The following is a 23,617-nucleotide window of genomic DNA, read 5'->3' as shown; positions in this document are numbered from 1 at the left end:
AACGAATGATGCACAGTTGTAGTGGGGCAACAAGTAGAAAATATGTTACTTCATGTTTCTTGATAGTATGTTGCAGGGAGAGGGGAAGAGGAGGTGCCATTCATTGGAGTCCAACATATTGTGCATGACATACAATTAAACTCTGTGGCGCTCCCCTTAGACCAATCAGTGCAATTTTAAAAATGACAAAATGGAGCAATGAGACGCATCATTCCCTGATGTTTTGTGAAAATCCAATCAGCAGCGTCCGAGAAATTGTGCGTGACGTACAGACAAGTAAACAAACGTTGTATCCATAGTCCCGCCCCCCGTTTTCATTGTGGTGGACAATGATGACTGATTTAATTACTGTGATTTCATTATTTCTTTCAGCATCTTGTCTTTCTTTTACCCTCACATTTCATTTTTTTTTTTTTTTTTTTTTAAAGGTAATTGAGATAACAACATTCTTGCTGAAATGATTTTTAACATTTGCAAATAAACTCAGTTTGTATGTGATAAGTCACGCAGATTATTCTAGTTGTAACATTTTAGTTATAATATTTTGAATAAAAGAACAATTTATGCAAATACCCTATATGGAAGTTGATGATAGCTAAAAAATTGTTTAAAAAAAAAAAAAATTCAAGTACAGTAAAGAACTTTCGACTTTGAATGTTCCATTACAGAATACAGAGAAAAAAAAGATTAAACTAATGAAATCTCATGTCCTAAAAGCAGTCACAAGTGACCAATGAAAAAACTCCATTCTGACTGCAGAGTAGGATCCAGAGGAGAACTGAAAGAGCCAAGCCAGTACTGCAATGGAATTTGGGTCAAAGCTAGTTAACAGATTTGTGTTTTAGCCACACTCTTTACAAAGGAAAAACTACAGCGTGGCAGTCTGGAACCAGGTCACTGCAGTGTTGGAAAGTGGAAGGTCCTCCAAACCGGGAACATACACACAGGCTCAGCCAATTTGACAGTGACATCAAAGCACTATTAAGTCTGAACAGTGGGACATTATTATGGAAGGTCAAAGTTACACAACTGACACAATCCTTTCAAACCAGGGCCAAAGATCTGTCAGGAAGCACTTACATACCCTGAATTAAACTTCTATTCCCTGAACATGGCACCGTTCGCACTGAAAAAACACTGAAGGTCATGTTAGGACATCTGGCCAATATTTCCATTTCCTCAACATCATTCATAAATTCATCATAAACATTTGATCATAAAAGTCAAGAAGCCTTTTCCATCAAGAATAGGGCCAGCAAGTTGTAGGTAGTTTTATGTGCCATTTAATAGATAACCTGTGCTCAAGCATGAATGAGGCCACTTTTGGGAGTCTGTGGCAACTTACGTTGAACTGAGCTTTTTATTTATGTCTGGAAAAAATATTAGAAATACAGTCCTACAAAGTTCCTAAGTGATCAAGGGTGTGTGCTAAATACAATTACTGCTGCAGAAAAACAGATCCAAATCAATTCCACCAAAAGTATGTTACAGCAAAAACAAATTTATTTAGTAGAAATCTTTTTAGACTCATACAATAATGATAGCACAGGAGAAAATTATGTTGTTCCAAACCCATCCGTTAATAAAGAGCTACAGTGAAAACATATCTGCACTGTTGCGGTACCTTGGCTAAAAACCTTAGAGCCAAAGTGCAAATCTGAGACAAGGCACTTGACTGTTGTGTTTCATTGTCTCCAGGATTACGGAAAATGACTCAGCAAGAATTTGCACTCTCTGCTCCTAAAACATTACGAGGCATGATTCACTTGAAGAAAAATTTCATTAGCAACCAAGGAAAATTATTGAGAAAAGCAAAACAAACCAGTGGACATAATCAATACGGATGTTTCAAAGATTTCATTACAGACAAAACAAATCACTTAATTAGTATCACAAAGTAGGGAGCGCCTCTCTCTACTCTAGTGTGCCTATTATCATGAGAGGGGCTGGGAGACAAGGACTTTAGTAGAGAATTAATTATCTGTCCATCTATCCTCTTCTCCACAGTCATATTGGCGGGGTTGACTGATCCCCAGGATGGTGAGGCCATCTTTCACTCCACTGGAAGGAGAGGGATTCAGTCCAGTGATGAGAGAGGTTGTTGTGGAGCAGACCCTAAATGCTTAGCTGAAACCAGTCTCGTAGTTAAATTCTTAGTGGTTAAGTCTGCCGTATAGAAACATTACCCCTATTCAGTGCACTGAGGTCTACAGCTTGGCTTTGCCCGGCTGCAGCTGCAGGTTCTGCAGCTTCATGGCCAGTCCCATGTTCCCTGTGATCTTCAGCTTGCCCTGGAAAAATGCCTGGGAATCAGAATGAGAGAGAATGTCACACCAACAATCTTGAATAGATATGATATTTTTGTTGTAGTTGGGCTCCTCTACATTCTGGGGTAAAAACAAATACCCATTGTATGCTAGAATATTAAGAGGAATATGTGTGGTTAAGTCTGTGCTGGAGGGAACTACATGAGGCTCGTTTAAAGGGTTAAAGTGAGAGATTAACTCAACCCAGGGAAAGTGGGGCAACAGCAACAACGGCTTATGAAAGGGTAGGAAACTGTGCATGGCACACAGGCACAGCGAGGGTAGTGTTAGAGCGATGAATGTGTGTGGAAAAAAAAACAGCTTAAAAAGAGAAATCAGATCAGCAGGTAATAATTTGACCAATCTGAGGGAGCAAAAATTCTCAGAATAAGAAATATAAACACTGTCCTCAGAAGAAAATGGAAGGCCTTCTCCCCCCTTGACATGTGACTAATAACACTGAGATGGAAGAATTGAAAACATAAATCTTGCCTTTGTATCAAAAACATCACGCAAAGAGAAACAACCTTTCCAAATTTCTAAATAATGATGGCTAAAGCATTGGAAAAATTCTTGACTGTGTTATTGGAGAGCTCCTACGGCTATCCTTTATAACAAAAAACAGTGCAGTGACTAGTTTTCTGGGCAGTGCATGTAAAAGGAGCTTTCTCAAAGAGTTTTATTTGGTCACAGTAGTGAGGTGTGCCACAGCATCATTCATCCAATACAACCAACCTGGGGCTCATTTCTTATTGCTTTACTGCAATAGTGTTACAAAGAGTTCCCACACACAGCATTAAAAAAAAAAGAGAGGGGAGCTGAGATTTAAAGCTGCATCCACTAAGATTGGAATGCGGACCATGTAGAATCAACCACAATAGATATTACGGCGATTATGGACGGAATTTGCCGGTCCGGCAGACCCGTGAAATGAGAACCATGCAGACTCGCCACTAAATTACGTCCATATTTGACGTAATTGTGTGGGTGATTCTACATGGTGCGCATTCCACTCTTAGTGAATGTAGCTTTAAATGATGATGATGATTTATTTCATGCCTGACTGAGAGATACAAAAAGAAGTGAGCTGTGTGCAAAAAGTGCTCAAAAAACAAATAAAGACAGACATTTCAGTTTATGCCATCATCAGCGTCAAAACAAAATACAAGCCAGAAAACGTACTGTATACTGAGGGTTGGACATACACAGCTGTGATAATTGACATAGAAATACAATGGCCAGAATGGACAAGTGTATATTAACACATAGATGTATAGCACCCAGAATGTTCTTGAATATGTCAATAGAACATGGCATTCAAAATTCCCAAATTTACATGCCAAGGGTCATAATATTGATTTTGATAGAGAGGATACAGACTGCAGATGATAGGTTTATGATCAAATTGTTTAGCTGCAGCCAATTTGAAAGTCCTGGATGTCAGACCTTCCCACCGGCAGATAAACGCAGTGTAATAGTTATAGCTAACTGGGGAGAACTATTCCTTTAAAGTGACTTGCTACAGGACGTTTTATATCCTCCCTCTTAAAGGTCCCATATTCTATACTTCCCAGTGTTTTAATTTATGTCTTGAGGTCCATTAAAAGCTGTTTGTGTGGTGTCATGTACCAAAAACGCTCAATCCATTTTTCCATGTTCATTTTCCAGCATCTCTCTGAGCCTTGCCAAGAACAGGCTGTTTCTGTTGCTGTGTCTTTAAGGCTTATTAATATTAATGACCCCTCTGTTCTGACTGGCTAACTGTTTCAAGAGTGAAACGTGAGACACCGCAGACACGGCAGAACAGGCAGCATCAGGTAGAGAAAACTCTCCGGTAATAAACAATGACAACCGCTCAACTGATTTGAAAAAAACACTTGTTAGCCTATTATTTCTTACAAAAATGATAATGAGCGAACCTTTGTGATGCCACAAAGTTACGGAAGTCCAAACGGCTCGTTTAGAGGCTCGGCTTTCTAATATGGATTGTGTGGATTTAGTTGGCTACCGTGCGTTTTGATACTTTCACAACGTTTAGATAGCACATCCAACTCCTTTATAATCACAGAGGCAAGGGAAAATCCTGTTTTACATGATATGGGACCTTTAATAGAACTTCTATGTTCAGTTATTCATTGTTTCACAGAATGGGATCCAAAAGTCCAATATTTACCTCATTATCTCAGTCACAACAGCAGCAAGCAGATGGTGCCTTCAAATGCTCTCGGACGAGTAGAGCGTGCTTGAACAACTAAATAGAGTGATAAATACAAATCGGAATGTCAAGTTTTACATGATACCCGAGATGCCAAAATTACATTCTCAGTCTTTTGTTTAACTTTTTGATATACATGCAGATTTTGCATATACAGCAACTTATTGTATTAACTATTAACAAAAGTGACGCAAATATTCTCTTCATTCTTCTGTTGCAGCACAAAGTAGCTCTGTACCACTTTGTTTCTAAAATAGCCATCATCTACTTTTATTTCAGGGTAAATTTTTTGTTATTTCTGACTAAAAACTACTTGAATATGCAACAAGTTGTGTTTACGACTTTCAAACTCAGAAGTAGGAGCTTACGAGGAGCACTTGAAGGCAGCAAGATTCTTCCACCAGAGTGCTGCAGGGGAGTGGGGAAAATCTAGGAGATAATGAGGTAAATATTGGACTTTTGGACCCAAAGTGCAATGGTTTGGCTTAGAAACACTTGGATTATACTGCATGGAGTAATTTTATGGTAATTTTTTGCCCTTTTTTGAACACTGAATAATTTCAGTTTCAACACACATTTTTTTTTCTTTCCGTTTCCACTGACATGCGGGTGAGTAGAAAATGACAAAATTTTCACTTTTGGATCAACTATTCCTTTGATATTAAGATTCTTGCATTTCTCAGAAATTTCCACAAAGTTGAATCGTGACACAGCCTCAGAAAGAATGTACATTGTGAGCTTCACAACCCCGGTGTTTATGCTATAGCTGCCATCGGAAACTGCTTGCATCCAAGTCTAATGCACAAAAATGCATAACCTGGTGTAAGGAGCACAAAACCCTCACCCCTGATCAAAGTAATATGGTCTAATGAGTCATCTTTATCTGTTTTTCCTCCATCCAGATGAAAGCCAAAGGTTGCCTTCAAAACACAATGTCTGTTGCCACATGGTGGTGGACCTGTGATGGTGTGTGACAGTTCAGGACTTGTATGACAGCATTACAAGGAGGATTGAAGCTTTTCTGAGAGCAAAGGGTGGACTTTCTCCTTATTACGTACTTGATATTCATATATAATATACAGTATGAATATTTCTGTTATTGTGTCTAACCCCTACGTATGCATATAGCTTCAGTCCTAAATAAAAGTAGTACTCTGCCCTCGATTTTGTTAAAGGGCCGCTGTATCAAACTGCGGACATTGAATCTTCAATCTCAATATTATTTCACGTGATATTGTATTCAATATAGGCATCCTTGGCAACCTCAAGCCATTTACAAATTATAGCACTTGCTACTGTAATCAAATTAAATAAAAACATAGATTAGGCTATAATAGGCCTAATGAACAAACAATGCAATGATGCAAGTCCATATAATATGCTAATTTATGAAATCATATCATATAATTGGAAATATGGCACAACTTTTAGGCCTATTTGGTCTACATTGTTTCTTTTTAGGCCGATAGAATTTTTAATTTATCAAAATTACAGGCAAGTGCTTCTCTTACAGAGAATGTGACTGGCCCACTGAAGAGCATCAATCCACTTGCTTATGTCAGAAACCTGGCAGCCCAGTGGGCAGGCGTGAGAGAGGGATAATTTAAATATTCTCTGCTGCACCACCCCAAATCAAAGCTACAATATCTGGTCTCACTTAGTTTTTGTCTTGGCAGGACGTAGGTGCACGACTCGTGTGTGCCAACTCTGACTTAGAGCCTTAGTCTAGAATTATGCGTGACGGCAATGAGGAAATCAATGACTTATTAAAACGTAAACCGCTAAACATCTCAAATACAGACATGCAATTAAATGTCAGGAAACAGTGAGCAAACAGTTGAAGCAGACAAGGTTAATAAGCAAAGAATGGCATTTAATGAAAGCAGTTAATCAACAGAGAAAAACTACCAAAAATGCATGCAAATGAGTCTAATCCAAGAGCTCATGACACACCGAGGCTGAATACTCACAGTCTGTGGGTTCATCTTGCCTGTCATCAAGGCCAACAAATCTGCATCCGACATACAGATGGTGCAATCTGCTTTCTTATCTGAGAGGGAGAGATGGAGGAGAAGCCATAAATGTTATTACCACAATGCTTAATTCAAAAATAATTTCAATAATAAAATCTATCTTGGTGGGGCTTTTTTTTTTATCTTATAGACCAACACGTCTTTTGTCCCATTCTCATATTGTATAGTGATAATTGTTCAATGGCTTGCAGACATTTGGTGATATTAAGGCAATGTCAAGAGTTAGAAATTCATTTCATAAATATGAAAAATCTAATCAAATCACACTAACAAAGATTAACCTGAGCACCCAAGGCAAACGAAAACAGTTCAGATGGAAAACTGCTCAGAATCTGCAGATAGCCCTTTAACTTGAAATTGCATTTCCACACAGTTGCATATTAATACATTATAATTTCATCTGGAGATAACAGGAAGGTCCGATATTGTTTTCCAGCCCCATGTGTTTTCTCACCTGAGTCATTGTGAACACAACCCTTGCCGTTCTTTACATCCACAAACCAAGTTCCCTCCTGTCCATTTGGTCCTTCCTTCACTTTAAAGGCAAAAACTCCCCCAATCTTTTTCACAAACTGCTCCCCATCCTGTTCAAAGTACACAAAAATGTTAAATACAACAAACCCTTGTTTATCCAAATCTATGACTTCTGAACTACCAAATGTACATAAAGAGCAGAAAATGTGAAATGGGACTGTTTCATTCATTTTGTGCAGCAACTGGAATTTCGCTACCAATACATGCAATATCAAGCATTTCACTTCAGAGTGTTCTGAAGTGTGTTTCATATACATTTCATGTTTCATTTTTATCATTAGAAGCTCTTCAATGTATTTCAGAATTCTTAACATTTAATTTTCACAACCATACCTCTATTCTCACAAGGTTTTACTGTAATGTTCTCTTGGTTGAAGTTGTGGAATGAAAATTGAATATTTTCACTCCTTAACACATTAAGGTTGTAGTCGTCCTTTGAAATATGTAAAATAAAGCACTGAAAATCCATTGCAAGGGATAAATGGTCTGTTCAGGCTAAGTGAGCATTAATGGAGTTACTCTGTAGAATTAAGATAATGTTATATGTACAGCATGGGGAATATTTCTATATTATAGAACTACAGGAGACCATGAAGAGGACTCGATAGTCCAAACATATCATAAACTGACAGTCTAAACCTACATAGCGCAGGATAAACAAGGTAAGGAATTCATTGGTTTGGAATAGCACACTAAATCTGCCTAAAAATGTTGGGATCCTAATAGGAAACAGACAATCCCCCTTCAGTGTCAACTTTTAACAAATATGTAAAGTCAAAAGTAGGACAAGCTGGATAAGCTTTAAATCTTTGTGTCTGATCATTGGCCTACTTTGACTGAGATCTTCCACTAAACCATCTCTATAAGCATCCAGACCGGTCCACTGTTGCCATTTTCTCACTGATGACAAAGCGGATTCATTCCTCAGACAACACTGTCTTCCAGCTTGTGATCTGGTACGATTGAGGTCAGAAAAGGCAACTGCTGATAAACAAAGTTTTTGAGTGAACCATTTGTCTGATTGAATCAAACAAAATAAGATAAACTTATTTTGTGATATGAAATAACTCCAGTTTGGGAATTGATCCAAATGTGCCATCACTAAGCTTTAAGCCAATGCTTTAGTATGACATAGCCCTAGGTTTCCTATTTAGAAATAGATGACTGGATGGAGAAAACAGTTGCTTAATAATTAAACTTATATCAAGCTGTAGGCCACTTCTGAAATAATTCCAAAATAGTTGGCATGTCAAAGAAAATAAAACTTTACCGGACATTTGTCTGAGAGCAAATAATTACCAAAAACACCAAGGTCTGTGGCTGTAATATTTTATTCTATTGAAAAGCATGCAATCACCTCCTGAAGCTTCTTGTTAATTTCCTGGAACACAGCATGTGCCTTGAACCCCTCCAATCCATCACTAGCACTGGTGTCAATTGCTCGAATCCTCTGCCTGTTTAGGACAAAAGCAAAGTGTGAGAGAGAAATGAGGTCCACACTCCTCATAAAGGGATAGACAGAGATACAGAGACAAAAGCGCAAAACAAACAAACTTTCATGGTCATCCAAAAAAAACAAATATAGTATAATAACCTAGCAAACACTGAAGTTGATTCTTATTATATTGACTTAACGCACTGTGTAACATGGCGTGTGTGTACCCTTTTCAATTTCATAATATACAGCATGTGTACACTTTGTTTTTTTCATGTAGGCCTAAATGCCAAACACTTACTTGATCAGTAAGTGCACCCACCAGTCACCTGTCCAATACTGAGGTGACACAGGACACAAAATCCTCTCGATTATCACTCCCACTAATGGATCAGGTGCATCAAGATTGTGGCCTCCAGATCTGACATCACTACCTGGTTTACAGTTGGTGTGTCTAAACGTCAACCTTGCCTTTTTCCGGCTACACAATGCTGGGTGCACATTGCACAGCGGGATGCGCCTGGAATGGCCTAAAGCCAACATGCCAACATCTTTATGCACATTTTCCAGACAGTTGAGAAGAGGTTGGCACTGTACAACAACCCCTTTTCCACTAGGGGACTTAGCTAAGCCCCAGGAACCTAGGCCCTAGAATTTAAGCCCTGTGTCTGTTTTATTTCAACTGTACATTTTAGGTTTCCCAATTCTTGGGTCTAAGTTCTTAGCCAAGTTTCCTGGTGGAAAAGGGGTTTTAATTGGGACAACAAATGGCACAGCCATCTAGCGTCCCTTTAGGGCTAACAGTGGTGGTTGCAGAATTACCCAGCTTGAATTTAGCAAAGTAGCACCTGTTCAAGACCCTGGTTTGACCTTTCTAAAACGAATAACAAAATATCATGGCACTAGTTGGTAAATAACTGTTGGTTGTAGATGAATGCACCATTGATTTTAAGCTTCCAAACAGACCTAAGCTCTAACCAACGGTCGGTTAGAAAACTAATGTTAGCCACAGGCTCGAATGAATGTACAAATGAGCGTTACACAAATTAAACTAGTGGTTTATTTGCCTCAGCATAGCTTGGCAGGTTAGGTTAGCCTGCCTTCACCACAGCCAGGACAGAGAGGGTGACCTCGATTAATTATTCAATAACAAGTAACGTTAGCCATCCAAAATGTCAAAATTAGACTACATAACGTTAAGTAATCTCACCTCGCCGTCTGTAATTCAGGCATTTTGATTGTAACGTTAGGTAAATTGACAAACACTGCCTCAAAAGACCGGCGATGTGGTCGCGGCTGCTTGCTGTTCGCTAACGACACTTCCTTGTTTCTTTCCTCTCCTCCTGATCCTCAGACTCGACGTGTCGATGACAGATACATTGATTGTGTTTTCTGCAAACGAGTATCGACCACAAATTTCCCTGAAATTAACCAAAGTAAATTTAAAAAGGTCCAGATACTTTATTATATGTTCACTATACGGTCTATGTCAATGCTATTTCAATCAGAAAGTAAGCTCCCTACATTTAAAGGGGTAGTTCACAAACATGTTTAAAAGAGGCCTAAGAACGGCTTGTTCCATAGTCAAGTAGGGTTAAATAAGGTTAGTGTGAGAGAATTTGAGGTTAAGAAACAGTGAAGCACAAAATACTTGCCTATTGTATTTCAGGGTTTGGTTTTGTGAAAGATTTTGTCATATCCCAATGCTAAAAATGTTGGGAGTTTGTTGTTTGTTTGTCTTTAACTGCCTTTGAGACGTGATGCAAATACTTCTCACTGAGGTCAGGCTATCCTTGCTTCCTAGGTTTCCATTCTTTTCCCATCGCTTGAAAAGTTTGCGAAGACATCCACATCCTGAAAATCCCCATCCAAGATTGCCACGTTCCAAAAACCCTTCCTTGGCCCCGGTTGTGGGCAGAGGGTTGATGGTTGTGCAGCAGGATTTCTTTTTATCTGTTTCTCCAAAATCCTCTTCTGGGGAAAAAAAAATAAAAAAAGACACCAATTATTAGCAAAGTTCAAGCTTCTTGCCTCATTCTTGGCTACTAGGTATAACTGATTATCTCATCTGGATTCATGTGATTAGGTATGGAGCAATATGATTATGTAATAGAAACAACAGATACAAAAACACATCATGATTTCACCCATTGACTCAACTGCCGAGCCACACAATTTTCATTACCCACACAACATATTTTATACAAGAGCTGGAGGTTAATAGTGTTTTGATGGGTGCACTGATGGCCAGGTGTTGGACATCATATAATCAGACAGCCAGATAAGAGAGAATAAATGTGTAGAATAGTGTGCAAAGAGGGCAGGTTGACTAATGACACTGCATTTAATGTACACAGCAGTCTTACGAGTAGAGGCGAGCGTCAGAAAATCTCATCAGTCTAATGGAGGCAGTGAACTGTCACCCTCTTAACTCCCAGCTTGTGTTGCATTTGTAGAGCAGGGAGGCTGGGGGGGGGGCGGGGGGTCTGCTGTGGCTGGTGGCAGAGGTTAGTGGGTGGGGGAGGGTTTAAGGCCAAGCGTCAAACTCAAGCTGGCTTGATTACTCTCTCACCCAACAGAAATGATAGGCTGAATGCTTGCCAAGCCACAGGAAGCCAGCCAATGTTGTGCTGCTATGAGAGTCTGTCTGTTTTCCTGTAGTAGAGGTGTGGGGTTAGCAGAGACCACACAGCTTGAACCAGGGGCCACAACATCCACCGATCAGGAACATACTGCTCTCTGCTGGCCAGAAGGCCTGCTGTAACAACACATTGGAAAAGGAAAGTCTGCTATGCCCAGGAGGACCCTGTCAAGTGGACCACAGCCAAATAGAGAATACCTGAAAAAGGACAAATGCCTGCCTTTTTCTACATAATGCACAAATATGTTGGTAATTGTTATGGTTTGAGGTTTAAACCTTTAAATTAGCTTTTAAATGTTATAGGTTTGATAGGTCATATGTTATAGGTCATATGTTAATATTGGATGGGCTATGGAATATTTCTTAAATGGGGCATAGCAAATGTGAAAAAAAAAGTGATTGGTAGATAACGAATAATCAGAAGTCATTGTCTTGATGACCCTTTAAAACTTGAAACTGACTGCAGCCTAAATTTCTAGGTCAGGGGTTTAGGTCAGCAATTGTGCTCATTGTAAAGAAGACAATGGATGAAATAATTTGCACTACTTGAATTTTGAGTTTCATCTCAATCATCTCTCACCATATAATTTTATATATATATTTTATAAGTTAGAAAATTCAAATAAATGAAAATTAGGATGCAAACTAGGTAAGTGCACCCCTTGAGCTACATTGCGTCACTGACAAATATTTGATCAACATATGATATATATAACATATCAGATGTCATATTCAGGCTGTAGCTCTAGGTTCTGAACATTATTTGCCATTCAAATTTTTTTAGCAAACAAAAGTTGATAACAGGTCTCAATGGAATCGGATTTCAGGGTGTGGGATGGATTCAAACTCAGAAAACATGAGTATAGTGTGGAATGTGACCTACAGATCCAACCTGAATATGATATCTGCCACTGCCCAGCTCAGTGGACTTCATCTCAGCAACCCGGATCCTGGGAGCAAAGAGGAGGGAGGACGACAGAAGACAGAAATTGGAGGAGGCAAAGTTGGATACCGTGTGTGATGTGACAACTCATGGCAAAGGCCCACGGGACAGAGCATCTGCGAGCACATTATCTACGCCTTTAATGTGGCGGATGTCCAACTGGTAAGGTTGCAAAAATAAAGCCCACCTCATTAACCATTGGTTGGGATTTTGTAACGACCATAAGAACATGAGGGGGTTATGGTTAGTGTAGACCACCAAGGAAGCCACACCAGACCCGATGTACACGTTGAAATGTTGGAGACCCCAAATAAGTGTAAGAGCTTCTTTTTCGATGATGGAATAATTCAATTGATAGCAGTTCAACTCTTTGGAAAAATAACCAATTGGCTGATCAACCCCCGTCATCTGTCATCTCCGAATTAGGTACCTGTGTGGTGACCACTGATTTATCATAGACAATAGACGGAATCCAATACAAACCATACCTTTCAATCATATCTAGTGTTTTACCTATACGATCACGATAAGAATGAATATACTAATTATTATGAAACCAATGTATTAGATAATCTATCTCAATCATAGGATTTGACCAAACGTGTTTTAACATGAACCTGTGAATTTACATCTGAGCAACACCTGGCTATCTTGTTTACTCTGTACCTTGGTTTAAAGAGACACCTAACCTATAGCTGACCTGTTTATTCAGACGCTTAGGCGCCTCACATATCTCAATTGTGTCAAAGCCAACGACCTTGGCCAATGTCAAAATACGACCACAGACATGTACTCCCTATTCCTCACAGTCTGTCTCTAACTTTCCCAAGTTAGTTAGAAAATTACCACTTAGGTCGAGTGAGCTCAGATGTCAGGCGATGTTTTTGTTTGTTACACTGTATTTTGGCTGCTCCACCTCAGAAGAGCAGACTTTGTTAGACCCTCTTGCTCTGTACACTGTTCCATGCATGCATGTGCAATAAATAGACCATACTTTGGACACTCTTAAACCGAGTCTGAGTCGTGCTGACTTTCCTCGACAATCTACACAGTCTTCCATTCGAGGAAGAGGAAAGGAGTCTGGCTTAGTTATATTGTTAACCTTGCGAAAATCCGTGCAAGGTCTAAACGTCAAGTCCGTTTTCTTAACCAAAACGCACGGCAAGGCCCAGCTGGAATTGGAAGGTTCAGCGATATTATTCTCTAAAATATATTTCACTTCTGACTCCAGATGCTCACGTTCCTCAGGACTGACACAATAGAAGCATTGGCTTCTTCATTGACTTCACTGAACCCCAACAGCCACATCACGTTGTTACTTCAGGATCCTCTATACTGAAGAAGCATAGTAAGGTTTCAGAAGATTAATGTGGCACAGCCTTGGACTTCCTCCGATTTGGCGTCTCTATCAAATGGTTTTGTTCGGAGATTTGCCGTATTACATCAAAAGGACCAGTATATTTCGCCTGGAACCCTGGTGACCCAACAATAGACAACAGAGCAAAAACTTGGTCTCCTGGACTGAATTGCCTAAGTTCTACACGCCAATCATAAAGCCGCATCATTCTTTCTTGTGCAGCCTCCAATTTTGCCAGTTCCAGTGCTGCATAAAGCCTATGTCTAAACCCATTGACATAGCTTAATACGTTTTGTGGGGGTTGTGTTGATTTCCAACCATCAGACAGTACAGCTAACGGACCATGCACCATATGCCCAAAGACCAAGTCATTTGGGCTAAAGCCCGTACTCTCCTGTACCACCTCCCTAGCAGACAACAGTAACCATGGCAACCCTTCTTCCCAGTCGCCACCCAAATCTGTACAATATGCGTGTGTGACATGGTGGTAAGGAAAGGGGAAGCAAACAACGCCACCTTGGGAATTTCACCCAAGGAAATATCACAATAAGTACTAGACTAAATACCCAAGGTAGTAACGCATAGGTTCATCCACTAAAGGAAGACAGAGACGTGTTTCCAAATGAAAAAAATGTTATTTATTAAAATTTGAAAAGGAGACTGGAAGGAGCTGGGGAAGAAGGGGGTTAGGAAACACTGAAATAAGACTGCCATAAACTATTATGCCAGCAGTAGAAAAATAGTTTATTCAAGTACACAAAATACAATATCTTCTTTTAATTAAAACTACTTCCAGTCTCTGTATAAAACTAGGATAGACTAAAAGCAGGATAGTAAAACACTAGAGTGGGTGAGGGCCACTGAAGGGGGGTTTGAGACTATGAGGGCGGATGCCCAGGGGGTGCAATACTCACTCGTACAACCACAGCAAAACCAATTTGAACCACAGCAAAACCAAGCTTACAAGGTGCCCAGTGCTCGTACTCAGCATGCAGTGAAGGGACCGGACTAACCCCCACCAGGGCGGCACTCAGCTCCACTGTAGAATCCTACTAAAGTTCCAAAACACATGCCCCAGGGGGAAATTCACAGACACCGTTACAATTCGTACAGCGGCAAGCAGCACTGTGAACACACTCTAAAACTAAAAACAATTCAACTCAGGCAAAACAGCAGCGGTGGCAGAGACCAAGTCTGACTTTCACGGGCCGATTACAACCAGAATCGTACCTCAGCTGAATGACCGTCTGCTACTACCCAAAGCAGACATGGGGAATGGCCACCATCAGGAAAGCTAACAGTCTCAAGGTGAGAAATTAAACAGAAAGACCACAGCAGGGGGAAACATTGGCTCAGCAGACAGAGAAGGAGTGCACGCAGCTACCAAACTAGTTCCTATTTATACTACCTGCACTGATTGAAATGTTGCTAGTGGGAGGAGTTGTCACTACCATATATGGGATCCTACTACTATATGGATCCTACTAGGGATGCAGTGGAATCCAGTCAGGAACAGTGTTCCCTGCTACAAGCGCAACTAAGACTTCAAAGTCTGAAACTGCTCAAGCACACCCTGGCTTTGCGCATGATACACCGACGCCTGGTTGTGCTTGATGTGAAGTTGTTTAAGAACGATAGTTACACATTGTAACTCTATATGATCACAGGTGGAGCCCTAACAGGGCTTTATTGGCTTAACCACTCATCTAGTCGCCTCAGCGCACTGAAATTTGCATGCACGTGCTCAGCCAACCAGGATGTCACAGCCCAGGCTCAATGGACTTGACAAAAAGGAAGACCAAAGTATTACAACAAATGATTTATGGTAAACTAAATAACTAAATTATCCTAAGGAAAAAAGAAGTGTGTAAGTCTGTAAAGTCAGTAATGTATGTATTGCAGCGATGAGTGTAAAGCATGGTGTGAGGGTGTTGTATGGTGGGAGAAAAGAACAAAAAGGGGAGCATACTGTAAGCTCAAACCATCCAGAAGGGTGGAGAGGAGAGAGAGAAAGAGGGAGAGAGAAGCCATCTTAAATAACTTGGGATTCACCCATCCCAGGGGCCCTACATCAGCACCGATGACACTCCCAACTCTGCCTGTCAGTCACCTGTAATGGAAGCACAAACAGCAGGAAGAAAGCAATAGAGTGGGAGGGCTGTTACACATCTGAACAGCATAAGATATGAAATGTTGATCAAATATTTGTCAGTGACACAATTCAGCTCAAGGGGTGCACTTACCTTTGCACACACAATTTTTCATTTATTTACGTGCTTGTTCCATTATAGCATTCCATAAACTCACATCAGGTAGTCAGATTGCTTGTTAATATAATGGCAAATCTGCTTTCAATGCAATGCAGTGCCTCTCTAAGGAAATTTGGGAGTCTAAAATATTTAAGGACTGCTGCATTGGTCATCGATAAGCGAAACTACAGCAGCAAAAATGGGTCTTCAGCAGAGTACCTGCACCAAAGTGTTGTGCCATCAATGCATTATCAGAAGAGTTTGCCCAGGTAAGGAGCTGAATGCAAATTTTGTCAAGTTCAACGTTATTACATTACAGTACATGTTTATCAAATTCGGAGTAACATTAGTGTCAATTAACCACAAAAAAATATGTTTTAAGTGAAGAGTTAGCATTTGTCAGAAACCTCAAAAGAAATTAAATTGGTCATCACCAATGCTAACTTCAGCCTGCTCTCCATCAAGGGAGAGGGGGTTGTAGCCAGTGTTGTAGTGGTATAAAAAAAAAGGTTATATATCAAGTTCCAATTCACTGTATTACAATAGAGGCTACACATTGGCTACAAGCTACTACAAATATTATGTTGCTGTCTTTTACATAAAAAAATACTTATATGGACAATTTGCATCAATATACAGCCTAGTAAAACTGTTGTATGAGCCAAACCTATATTGGAGAATTTTTCCTTTTATGCTTTCTTATCTCTACTGTAAACATAGTCTTCATATCTTTGTTTAGTGTAGTATAGCCTAGTTCCTTGTATTGAAACATAATTAAAAAATAAAATAATTGAATCACCATTTATTGTTTATGTAGGTAATATAGTAGCGTACTGTCTCTTTAAGAAACTCTCTGGTCAGTGTTCTGTTCCTCCTGGATGTACTTTTAGACTATAATGGTAATTTTGTGTTTTAACGTTATTTTTTGCTTTAGTTATTACATTTTTACTCCTGCATAAGTACTGCCTTGTGGATTCGCCTATGGTATGGTATTGTGAATAAATCGTTTTGTACTTTATATTTTTACATGGGAGTGTCCGTGGATGAATGTAACTGTGTGTAGGCTATCCACACTGTAACATAACATTAACTAGTGAGTAAGTAAGCTGTTCCGGCTGGCATAACCAAGATTTTACCCACAACTGTCTAATTAACGAGGTATCACATCGTTAATTAGAAAGCATTACGTGACAACTTAAAAAAAAAATCTCTCTGCCAGGTTTCTAAAAACTGCCAAACTGGGTCTGGGTCCTCAGGCTTGTAGCCTTAACAAGGCTCCAAGCTAGGGGCTCAGCAGAGGTCCGTGTTGTTTGATAAACATCAGAGCAGATACAATTAATATTTTCTGTAGGAGTTTACCTTATTTGAATTCCTTGCATAACCATGTAAACCTAAAATGATAGCATCATAGCAAGTCTTATGACTAAGTACACTTAAAATACATTTTATTTCATCCAACCTTACCTTACTTACTACTTATATTTAATGGATTTAGGGGAATTTACCACATGATTATTTAATTACAATTATTTCTGTTTTTTTACCCAGTGTTTTCTTTTTGATGGTAGTAAATTATTAGGATATGTTGTCCCCCTTATTCATTTCAGAATTTCTTGATCCATTTTAGGTAATTAAACTGTATTAAGCCTCATTAAGCTCAATCATTTCCATTCACTTTCAATTGGGTTTCTTGTTAGTTTTTTTTTTTCCTTTTTTTTTTTTTTGACCATGTTACTGATTTACTTTTAACTTGAAATTTACAACCACAGCATCTCCCCCCAATGCCTGAATTAAAGATTTTTGTAGACATTCTTTTGTAGACATTTTTTTTGGGCTCTAGTCAAGTGGAATGGTTTTTCATTTCAATATTAGCTCATTAAGGCATGTTAAGCCTTTTTTGGGGGGCATTTTTTTTCACTATTTCTTTTTTCACAACAACTTCTATCTCACCTTCCAAAAACAGATCTTACCGATAATTTTATACAGAAAGATAGTCGATGTTATTATGACAACCCTGACAACAAATCTATTGAATATATTGTAAACTTTCGTATTCAACATGCAAAATATTTTATCCACAAGCAGAAAGTCTTCACCTAATTTACTTCCCTTCCTAATTGAACTAAGAGTCTCTGAGCTTATTGAAGGATTGGAAGAGCTTGAATTTACTAACTCATTATGAAGCTTTTTTCAACAAAAATACTTGTTATATTTCTGTACTGAGTTTTGCTTTGCTTTTTAATGTCTCTCATTTATTCATAATGTTAATGCTGTCAGTCTTGTACATTATGATTGAAATAAAAAAAGCTTTTAAAAAAAACAAAAAAACAAACTTACTTCCAGTGTAAACAAGGCCAATGTTTCCCTTTCATTCTCGATTTCTTTAATTTCTGTGTGTACTTTGGAACAACCACACATTCAAAATCATATTCAACTGGTTTCTCAATGAATATTCTAGGATTGTAAACAGACGTCGGGTTCAAGTTCTTACCAGACACCCTGCAGCAAGCAGTAGGTTACAAGTAGTTTTTCACATCCAGGTTTTAGGACTCAAATCTGGATTGCTCTATTGATTTGCTATTCCATTAATCCTACATTAATTCTTTAGGCTACCCATACCGAAACTGGAAGATAGTATCAGGAGGTATTTAGCTGCTCAGAGGCCACTTCTGGATGATGACCAGTTCAGGTGAGCGCAAGGAAATCAACATTTTCATTTGATTACTAGATTCAGATGCCGTGCTCAAACCTAACTCTTCAAATCTGTGCTGCAACAACCTTTTATGTGCCCTCAGAACAACAGAGAAGCTTGCTGAGGATTTCCAGAGTGGTGTGGGGAAACAGCTGCATGAAGAACTTGTCGCTCAGGACAAGAACAATAAGCACACCAGCTACATTTCAGGTGAATGTGTGAAGTAGCTGAATATCAGCATGAAACGGGGTGTTTGTAATGCATATGAGCAGAAATTAATTTGGTCTACTCACATCTTATCTTTCAGGACCATGGTTTGACATGTACCTGTCTGCACGTGACTCTGTTGTGCTGAACTTCAATCCCTTCATGTCCTTCAATCCTGACCCGAAGACGGAGTACAACGACCAGCTTGTGCGGGGGACCAATATGGTTTGTTCTGCAGTCCGCTTCATGAAGACACTGCGAGCTGGATTGTTGGAGCCAGAGGTTTTCCACCTCAACCCAGCTAAGAGTGACACAGACGGCTTCAAGAAGCTCATCCGTTGGGTCCCCTCTTCGCTGTCTTGGTATGGAGCCTACATGGTGAATGCTTACCCCCTGGACATGTCGCAGTACTTTCGCCTCTTCAACTCCACTCGCATCCCCAAGCACGGGCGAGATGAGCTCTTCACCGATGAGAAAGGACGGCATCTCCTAGTGATGAGGCAAGGCAACATGTATGCATTTGACGTAGTAGACCGGGACGGGAATTTGGTGAATCCTGCAGAGATCCAGTCACACTTGAAGTACATCTTGTCTGACTCGACGCCAGCACCTGCCTTTCCTCTTGGGGTCCTGACCAGTGAGAACAGGGATGTGTGGGCCGGGTTGAGGGACAAGCTGTTGGCTGCTGGAAATGGAGAGGCTCTGCAGATTGTTGATAGCGCCCTCTTCTGTCTCTGCCTCGACGATGAGAGCATGCGGGACCACAGTCACATTGCACACAACATGCTGCATGGTGATGGATGCAACCGTTGGTACGACAAGTCCTTCAGCATCATTCTGACCAAAGATGGACAGGCATCCATCAATTTTGAGCACTCTTGGGGCAATGGTGTAACTGTGCTCCGCTTCCAGAATGAGATCTTCAAAGACACCACAGAGAAGCCGCTGGTAAACCCTGGCTCTGCTGCTGCTGCTGTGGATTCAGCCTCTGCTGTGCGCAGACTCCAGTTCAACCTGGACAGTGAGCTGGAGAATGGCATTTTGAAAGCCAAGGAGAACTTTCATGCAGCTGTGTCAAAACTCACCATTGATGCCATGGAGTTTAAGAAGGGTGGGAAGGAACAGTTGAAGAAGAGCAAGTTAAGTCCAGATGCTATAGCCCAGCTGGCTTTTCAAATGGGCTTCCTGAGGCAATACGGAAAGACAGTGACAACATATGAGTCCTGCAGCACTGCAGCATTCAGGCACGGCCGCACAGAGACCATCCGGCCAGCCACCATTCACACAAAACGCTGTGCACATGCTTTTGTTTGCCAGCCAGGGCAACACAGTGTGGAGCAGCTGCTGGCCATGCTCAGTGAATGCTCCAAATATCATGGGCAACTCATCAAGGAAGCAGCTATGGGTGTGTATATAACATTTCTACATGCAGATTACAAGTTATCACACCCTGAAATATTCAGTAGGTTGTCCCACTGATATACATAAGAAATAAATGCAGCCTCTGTTGTTAATTAAATATGAAAGCATATCCTTGAAGCAATTTTCATTTCAGTTCTTGCATTTTTTGTGTGAGTCAAGAGCCTGCAGTCAACTTTGCTAATCAAACGTGTATTAACAGCAGAGAAAATTCTGGCTAAGGTAACTAGGCCCACTGTTGTGCCGTGCCAGCAAAAACTAGGGAATTATGGTGTACTTGATTTCATGATTTTGAACAATGAAATTATTTGAGACATAAAACCCCTAACAGTATCAAATCTTGATATTATATCCACATTTTTTAACCTACAACCGAGGTGATTAATTCACTTATTGGCACATTTAATGGTATTAGTGCACTGAACGTGGCCACTACTGCAACAAGTGTTAGACCAATATATCAGTTTTTGGCACAACATATCGAACATCAACATCATATGAGCTATACTATAATGTTGTACAACTCATGAAATAAATGATAGTTCAATGCCTTTTTTAATTTCTCTCACCAGGCCAAGGTTTTGACCGGCATCTGTTTTCCCTGCAATACCTGGCCAACTCAAAGGGCCAGGCTCTACATAGCTGGTACAACGACCCGGCTTACGTTACTATCAACCACAACATCCTCTTTACTAGCACCCTCACAAGTCCAGCTATCAACCTTGGTGGCTTTGCCCCGGTGGTGCCTGATGGGTTCGGTGTGGGCTACAGCGTTCATGACAACTGGATCATGTGCACCGTGTCTAGCTACCCGGCTCGCAACGTCCATGAGTTCCTGCAGTGTGTCCACAAGTCCTTAGAGGACATCTTCACTGTCCTGGAAGGAAAGCCTATCAGCTAAGGAAGAAATGTGTTTCTCATCCCCAAGGAGAAAAAAAGCAGTTTTACTATACAGTGAATGTGAGGGCAGTCATCCTCCACCTCAGGTTTGTTGACCAACATTTCTGGGCAAAGATAAAGTTAGCGTTTTAGCGTTTTAGTGTTTTGGAAATAAGCCAACAGCAGTCTTCAGAAAAAAAGATTGAGAAATATAGCACCTGGTAGGGATGTAAACGAATACGAATACATTATTTGGAATGCACGAATAATGCGTCTTAATCAGATACGAATGTCATCCAAATGGGAGGCACAATATACGTTTTTTTCTCACGGCACAGCCGAGGGCATCAAGAGACATATTCAGGTCAGGCAGGCAGACAGTCAACGCTTCGTCAGGCCTCTAGAGGGCGTCTTTGGCTAAGAGATGCAGTGTTTCCCACAATGGCCCGGTGAAAACAAAAGTGAAACTTAAAATTCCACAATTTGCTCAAAACTTGTTTTCTGCTGCCCTACAGACTTTAATGTTTGCATTGAATTGAACTGAATTCAACACACGCCGTGGGCCTGGACAGGATCTGTGCTTGTTCTGTACAAGAACAATGTCACAGGAGCGTCTCATCTCATCTCTCTAAAATTGGACTAACATTATAGTTAACATTACTCCAAGATCATCAAGAATTTCGCCAAAGAGTCCACTGGTGGTGAGTCAATGTTAGCCTAACTTTACTTGGTTGATTCAGCAGGCTAACATGATGTTGGTAGCCTCGTTTTGGCTTTGAGAAAACATTGATTGGTGGACAGCAGTTTCATAATTTGATGTTGGTGATGTTGTGATGTTGACATTGTACATGAAATAGTAGATAAAACAGTTTTGATTTGGGTTTTTGGCTTTGGGAACTAGCTGCCCTAATCACTGTCCTGCTCAACCAAGCATAGCAGATTCATCTCCAAAATCATACAAACTGGACCGAAATTCACTAAGTCTGCCTGCAAAGGAATGTTACACATTGCATAAAACAAGGAAAAAACAGTCTCATGCATGTTTTCTGCCTTATCCCGTTTGGCCAAATTAACAACATTATGTCAACTTTATAAGTAGCCTACTTCACTTACAATAGTATACCTGCGACACGCCCACTTCCGGTTTAAATCCGAATACAGATACGAATACAGATACAAATAGTGGCACTAAACAGATACAGATGGCATTAGCGTTACACCCCTAGCACCTGGGTTGAAATGCTTTTTCTGAAATGGTAACATTGTATGTACATTGTATGTATGTAAAGGTTGGAATTTGAAGGGATTTGCGTATTACTGTAGGTATGATGTGACATAAAATTATCATTCTGTTAATTAAACCACAAATGGAAAACATCCAACTTTCCTCATCTTAGGCCTTGACTGTGGACAAAAGTTGTAGTAGGCCTATTAATGTGTAATGACAAACTGCATCAAACATCTGTGAAATAATGGAAAAATTGTTGTATTCAAACTGATGTCATATACCAACCTTCCACTAGGCTACATTAATTATCACTGAAGCTTACACCTTCATTTTACAGCTTTGTCCATTCTGGCGTAGTACTGCACTATACTCACTGTGGTGATGTGTTGGCTGTGGGTTAGTGTGATTAAGGATTAAACAAGTAATATGGCCAATATTCAGAAAACTCCTAACATACTTTATGCATCTACAGCCTTTTCACACAGACCTTCAACTATTCTCTGCAATGAAAATATATTTCCGAAGCAGTACCTTAGAAACTATGCCATTACAGATCGGGGACAGATTCTGTGCCTTAGCAGAGGGAATTGAATTTCTGGAGAGACATGAGGTTGATCTCCAGTCCTGTCATTATGGGCGTTTGGCCCTGGTGGACTATTTCTCTAAATTTGTTAGTGCCTACTGGAATCAATGGAGGTGATAGTTGGCATAAGAAATCCCCAAAAAGTTGCCAGAGCTTGAAATAAACAATCACGCCAACATAATTTATGTAGAAAATTGACACAGGATGTTTTGACTCATTGTCTGAACCCCTATTCTGTTGTTAGGTTATTCCACTTGAAATATTTAGTTCAAATAGTTGAAACTTGAAAATATACTGTATGTATTTTTGTATATTTGAGACTGTTCAGAAGGTGTTCTTGGTGTACCTTGGTGGTTGGTGCTCAAACAGAGTCCTGTCACTCAAAAACACGCTCTCAACATCATAGGAGAGATTATGGTTGATTTATTACCTTCTAGTTGCAAACACCATACAACAGCTGAAGCTTGAAACACATACTTTTGGTTTGTCTTGTGTTTATTTATTATTATTTTCAATTTATGAAGTTTGTAAACATGTTAGGTTTAATCCTTTTAGGAGAGTTCACTGGTATAAAAGTAGGGTAAACTGGGAAAGGTTTGATCTATCAGTAACATAACATTAAACTATAGGAACCTTTTATGGTCTATGTATACTGAAAGAGTGGCCATAATTGTTTAAACAATATACCTTCCAGTGTGAAGAATTGTTTTGAACAATGCAGAAACAGCAATACACAACAGAATTTACATAAATGTCAAAACAGGCCTGTAAAATACTCTAGGTTTACGAGTAAAGTTAATATGGCCCAATGTAATGCGACCCAGTCGGAAACGGGAAACGGGTGTTTATTACATTTCTCTTAAAATGCTGTTGTTTTTATTCATTCAACTTAAAAT

The 23,617-nt window shown here is 39.8% G+C and overlaps 2 protein-coding genes across 2 annotated transcripts; one reads left to right on the top strand and one right to left on the bottom strand.

The window, feature by feature from the left end:
- Positions 1-1,485: 1,485 nt before the first annotated feature.
- scp2b (sterol carrier protein 2b) lies at positions 1,486-9,889 on the bottom strand. The gene is made up of 5 exons (XM_071904207.2): positions 9,734-9,889; positions 8,446-8,542; positions 7,009-7,138; positions 6,492-6,571; positions 1,486-2,303 (listed from the first exon to the last, which is right to left on the bottom strand). Exons 1-5 carry the CDS (start codon positions 9,754-9,756, stop codon positions 2,208-2,210), a joined length of 426 nt encoding a protein of 141 aa, XP_071760308.1. The 5' UTR covers positions 9,757-9,889; the 3' UTR covers positions 1,486-2,207.
- Positions 9,890-15,800: 5,911 nt separating this feature from the next.
- On the top strand, positions 15,801-20,932 carry LOC139915541 (carnitine O-palmitoyltransferase 2, mitochondrial-like). Its single transcript, XM_071904190.2, has 5 exons — positions 15,801-15,982; positions 18,322-18,402; positions 18,509-18,615; positions 18,713-20,017; positions 20,604-20,932. Exons 1-5 carry the CDS (start codon positions 15,801-15,803, stop codon positions 20,930-20,932), a joined length of 2,004 nt encoding a protein of 667 aa, XP_071760291.2.
- The last annotated feature ends 2,685 nt before the right edge of the window (positions 20,933-23,617 follow it).

This window comes from Centroberyx gerrardi, chromosome 9 (genome assembly GCF_048128805.1).
Source record: "Centroberyx gerrardi isolate f3 chromosome 9, fCenGer3.hap1.cur.20231027, whole genome shotgun sequence".
In the NCBI taxonomy this organism is placed as follows: domain Eukaryota; kingdom Metazoa; phylum Chordata; class Actinopteri; order Beryciformes; family Berycidae; genus Centroberyx; species Centroberyx gerrardi.
This window is presented reverse-complemented; position numbering and strand designations above follow the sequence as displayed.

Excerpts from the sequence above, each read along its gene's own strand:
- scp2b (XM_071904207.2), bottom strand. The coding sequence starts at position 9,756 with ATGCCTGAATTACAGACGGCGAG. Across the intron at positions 7,139-8,445 it reads TTAACAAGAAGCTTCAGGAG|GATGGGGAGCAGTTTGTGAA; the intron begins GTGATTGCATGC and ends TACTTTGAACAG. Across the intron at positions 6,572-7,008 it reads TTGTGTTCACAATGACTCAG|ATAAGAAAGCAGATTGCACC; the intron begins GTGAGAAAACAC and ends TCTCCCTCTCAG.
- LOC139915541 (XM_071904190.2), top strand. The coding sequence starts at position 15,801 with ATGGCAAATCTGCTTTCAATGCAATGCAGTGCCTCTCTAAGGAAATTT. Across the intron at positions 15,983-18,321 it reads TATCAGAAGAGTTTGCCCAG|GCTACCCATACCGAAACTGG; the intron begins GTAAGGAGCTGA and ends TTAATTCTTTAG. Across the intron at positions 18,616-18,712 it reads GCACACCAGCTACATTTCAG|GACCATGGTTTGACATGTAC; the intron begins GTGAATGTGTGA and ends CTTATCTTTCAG.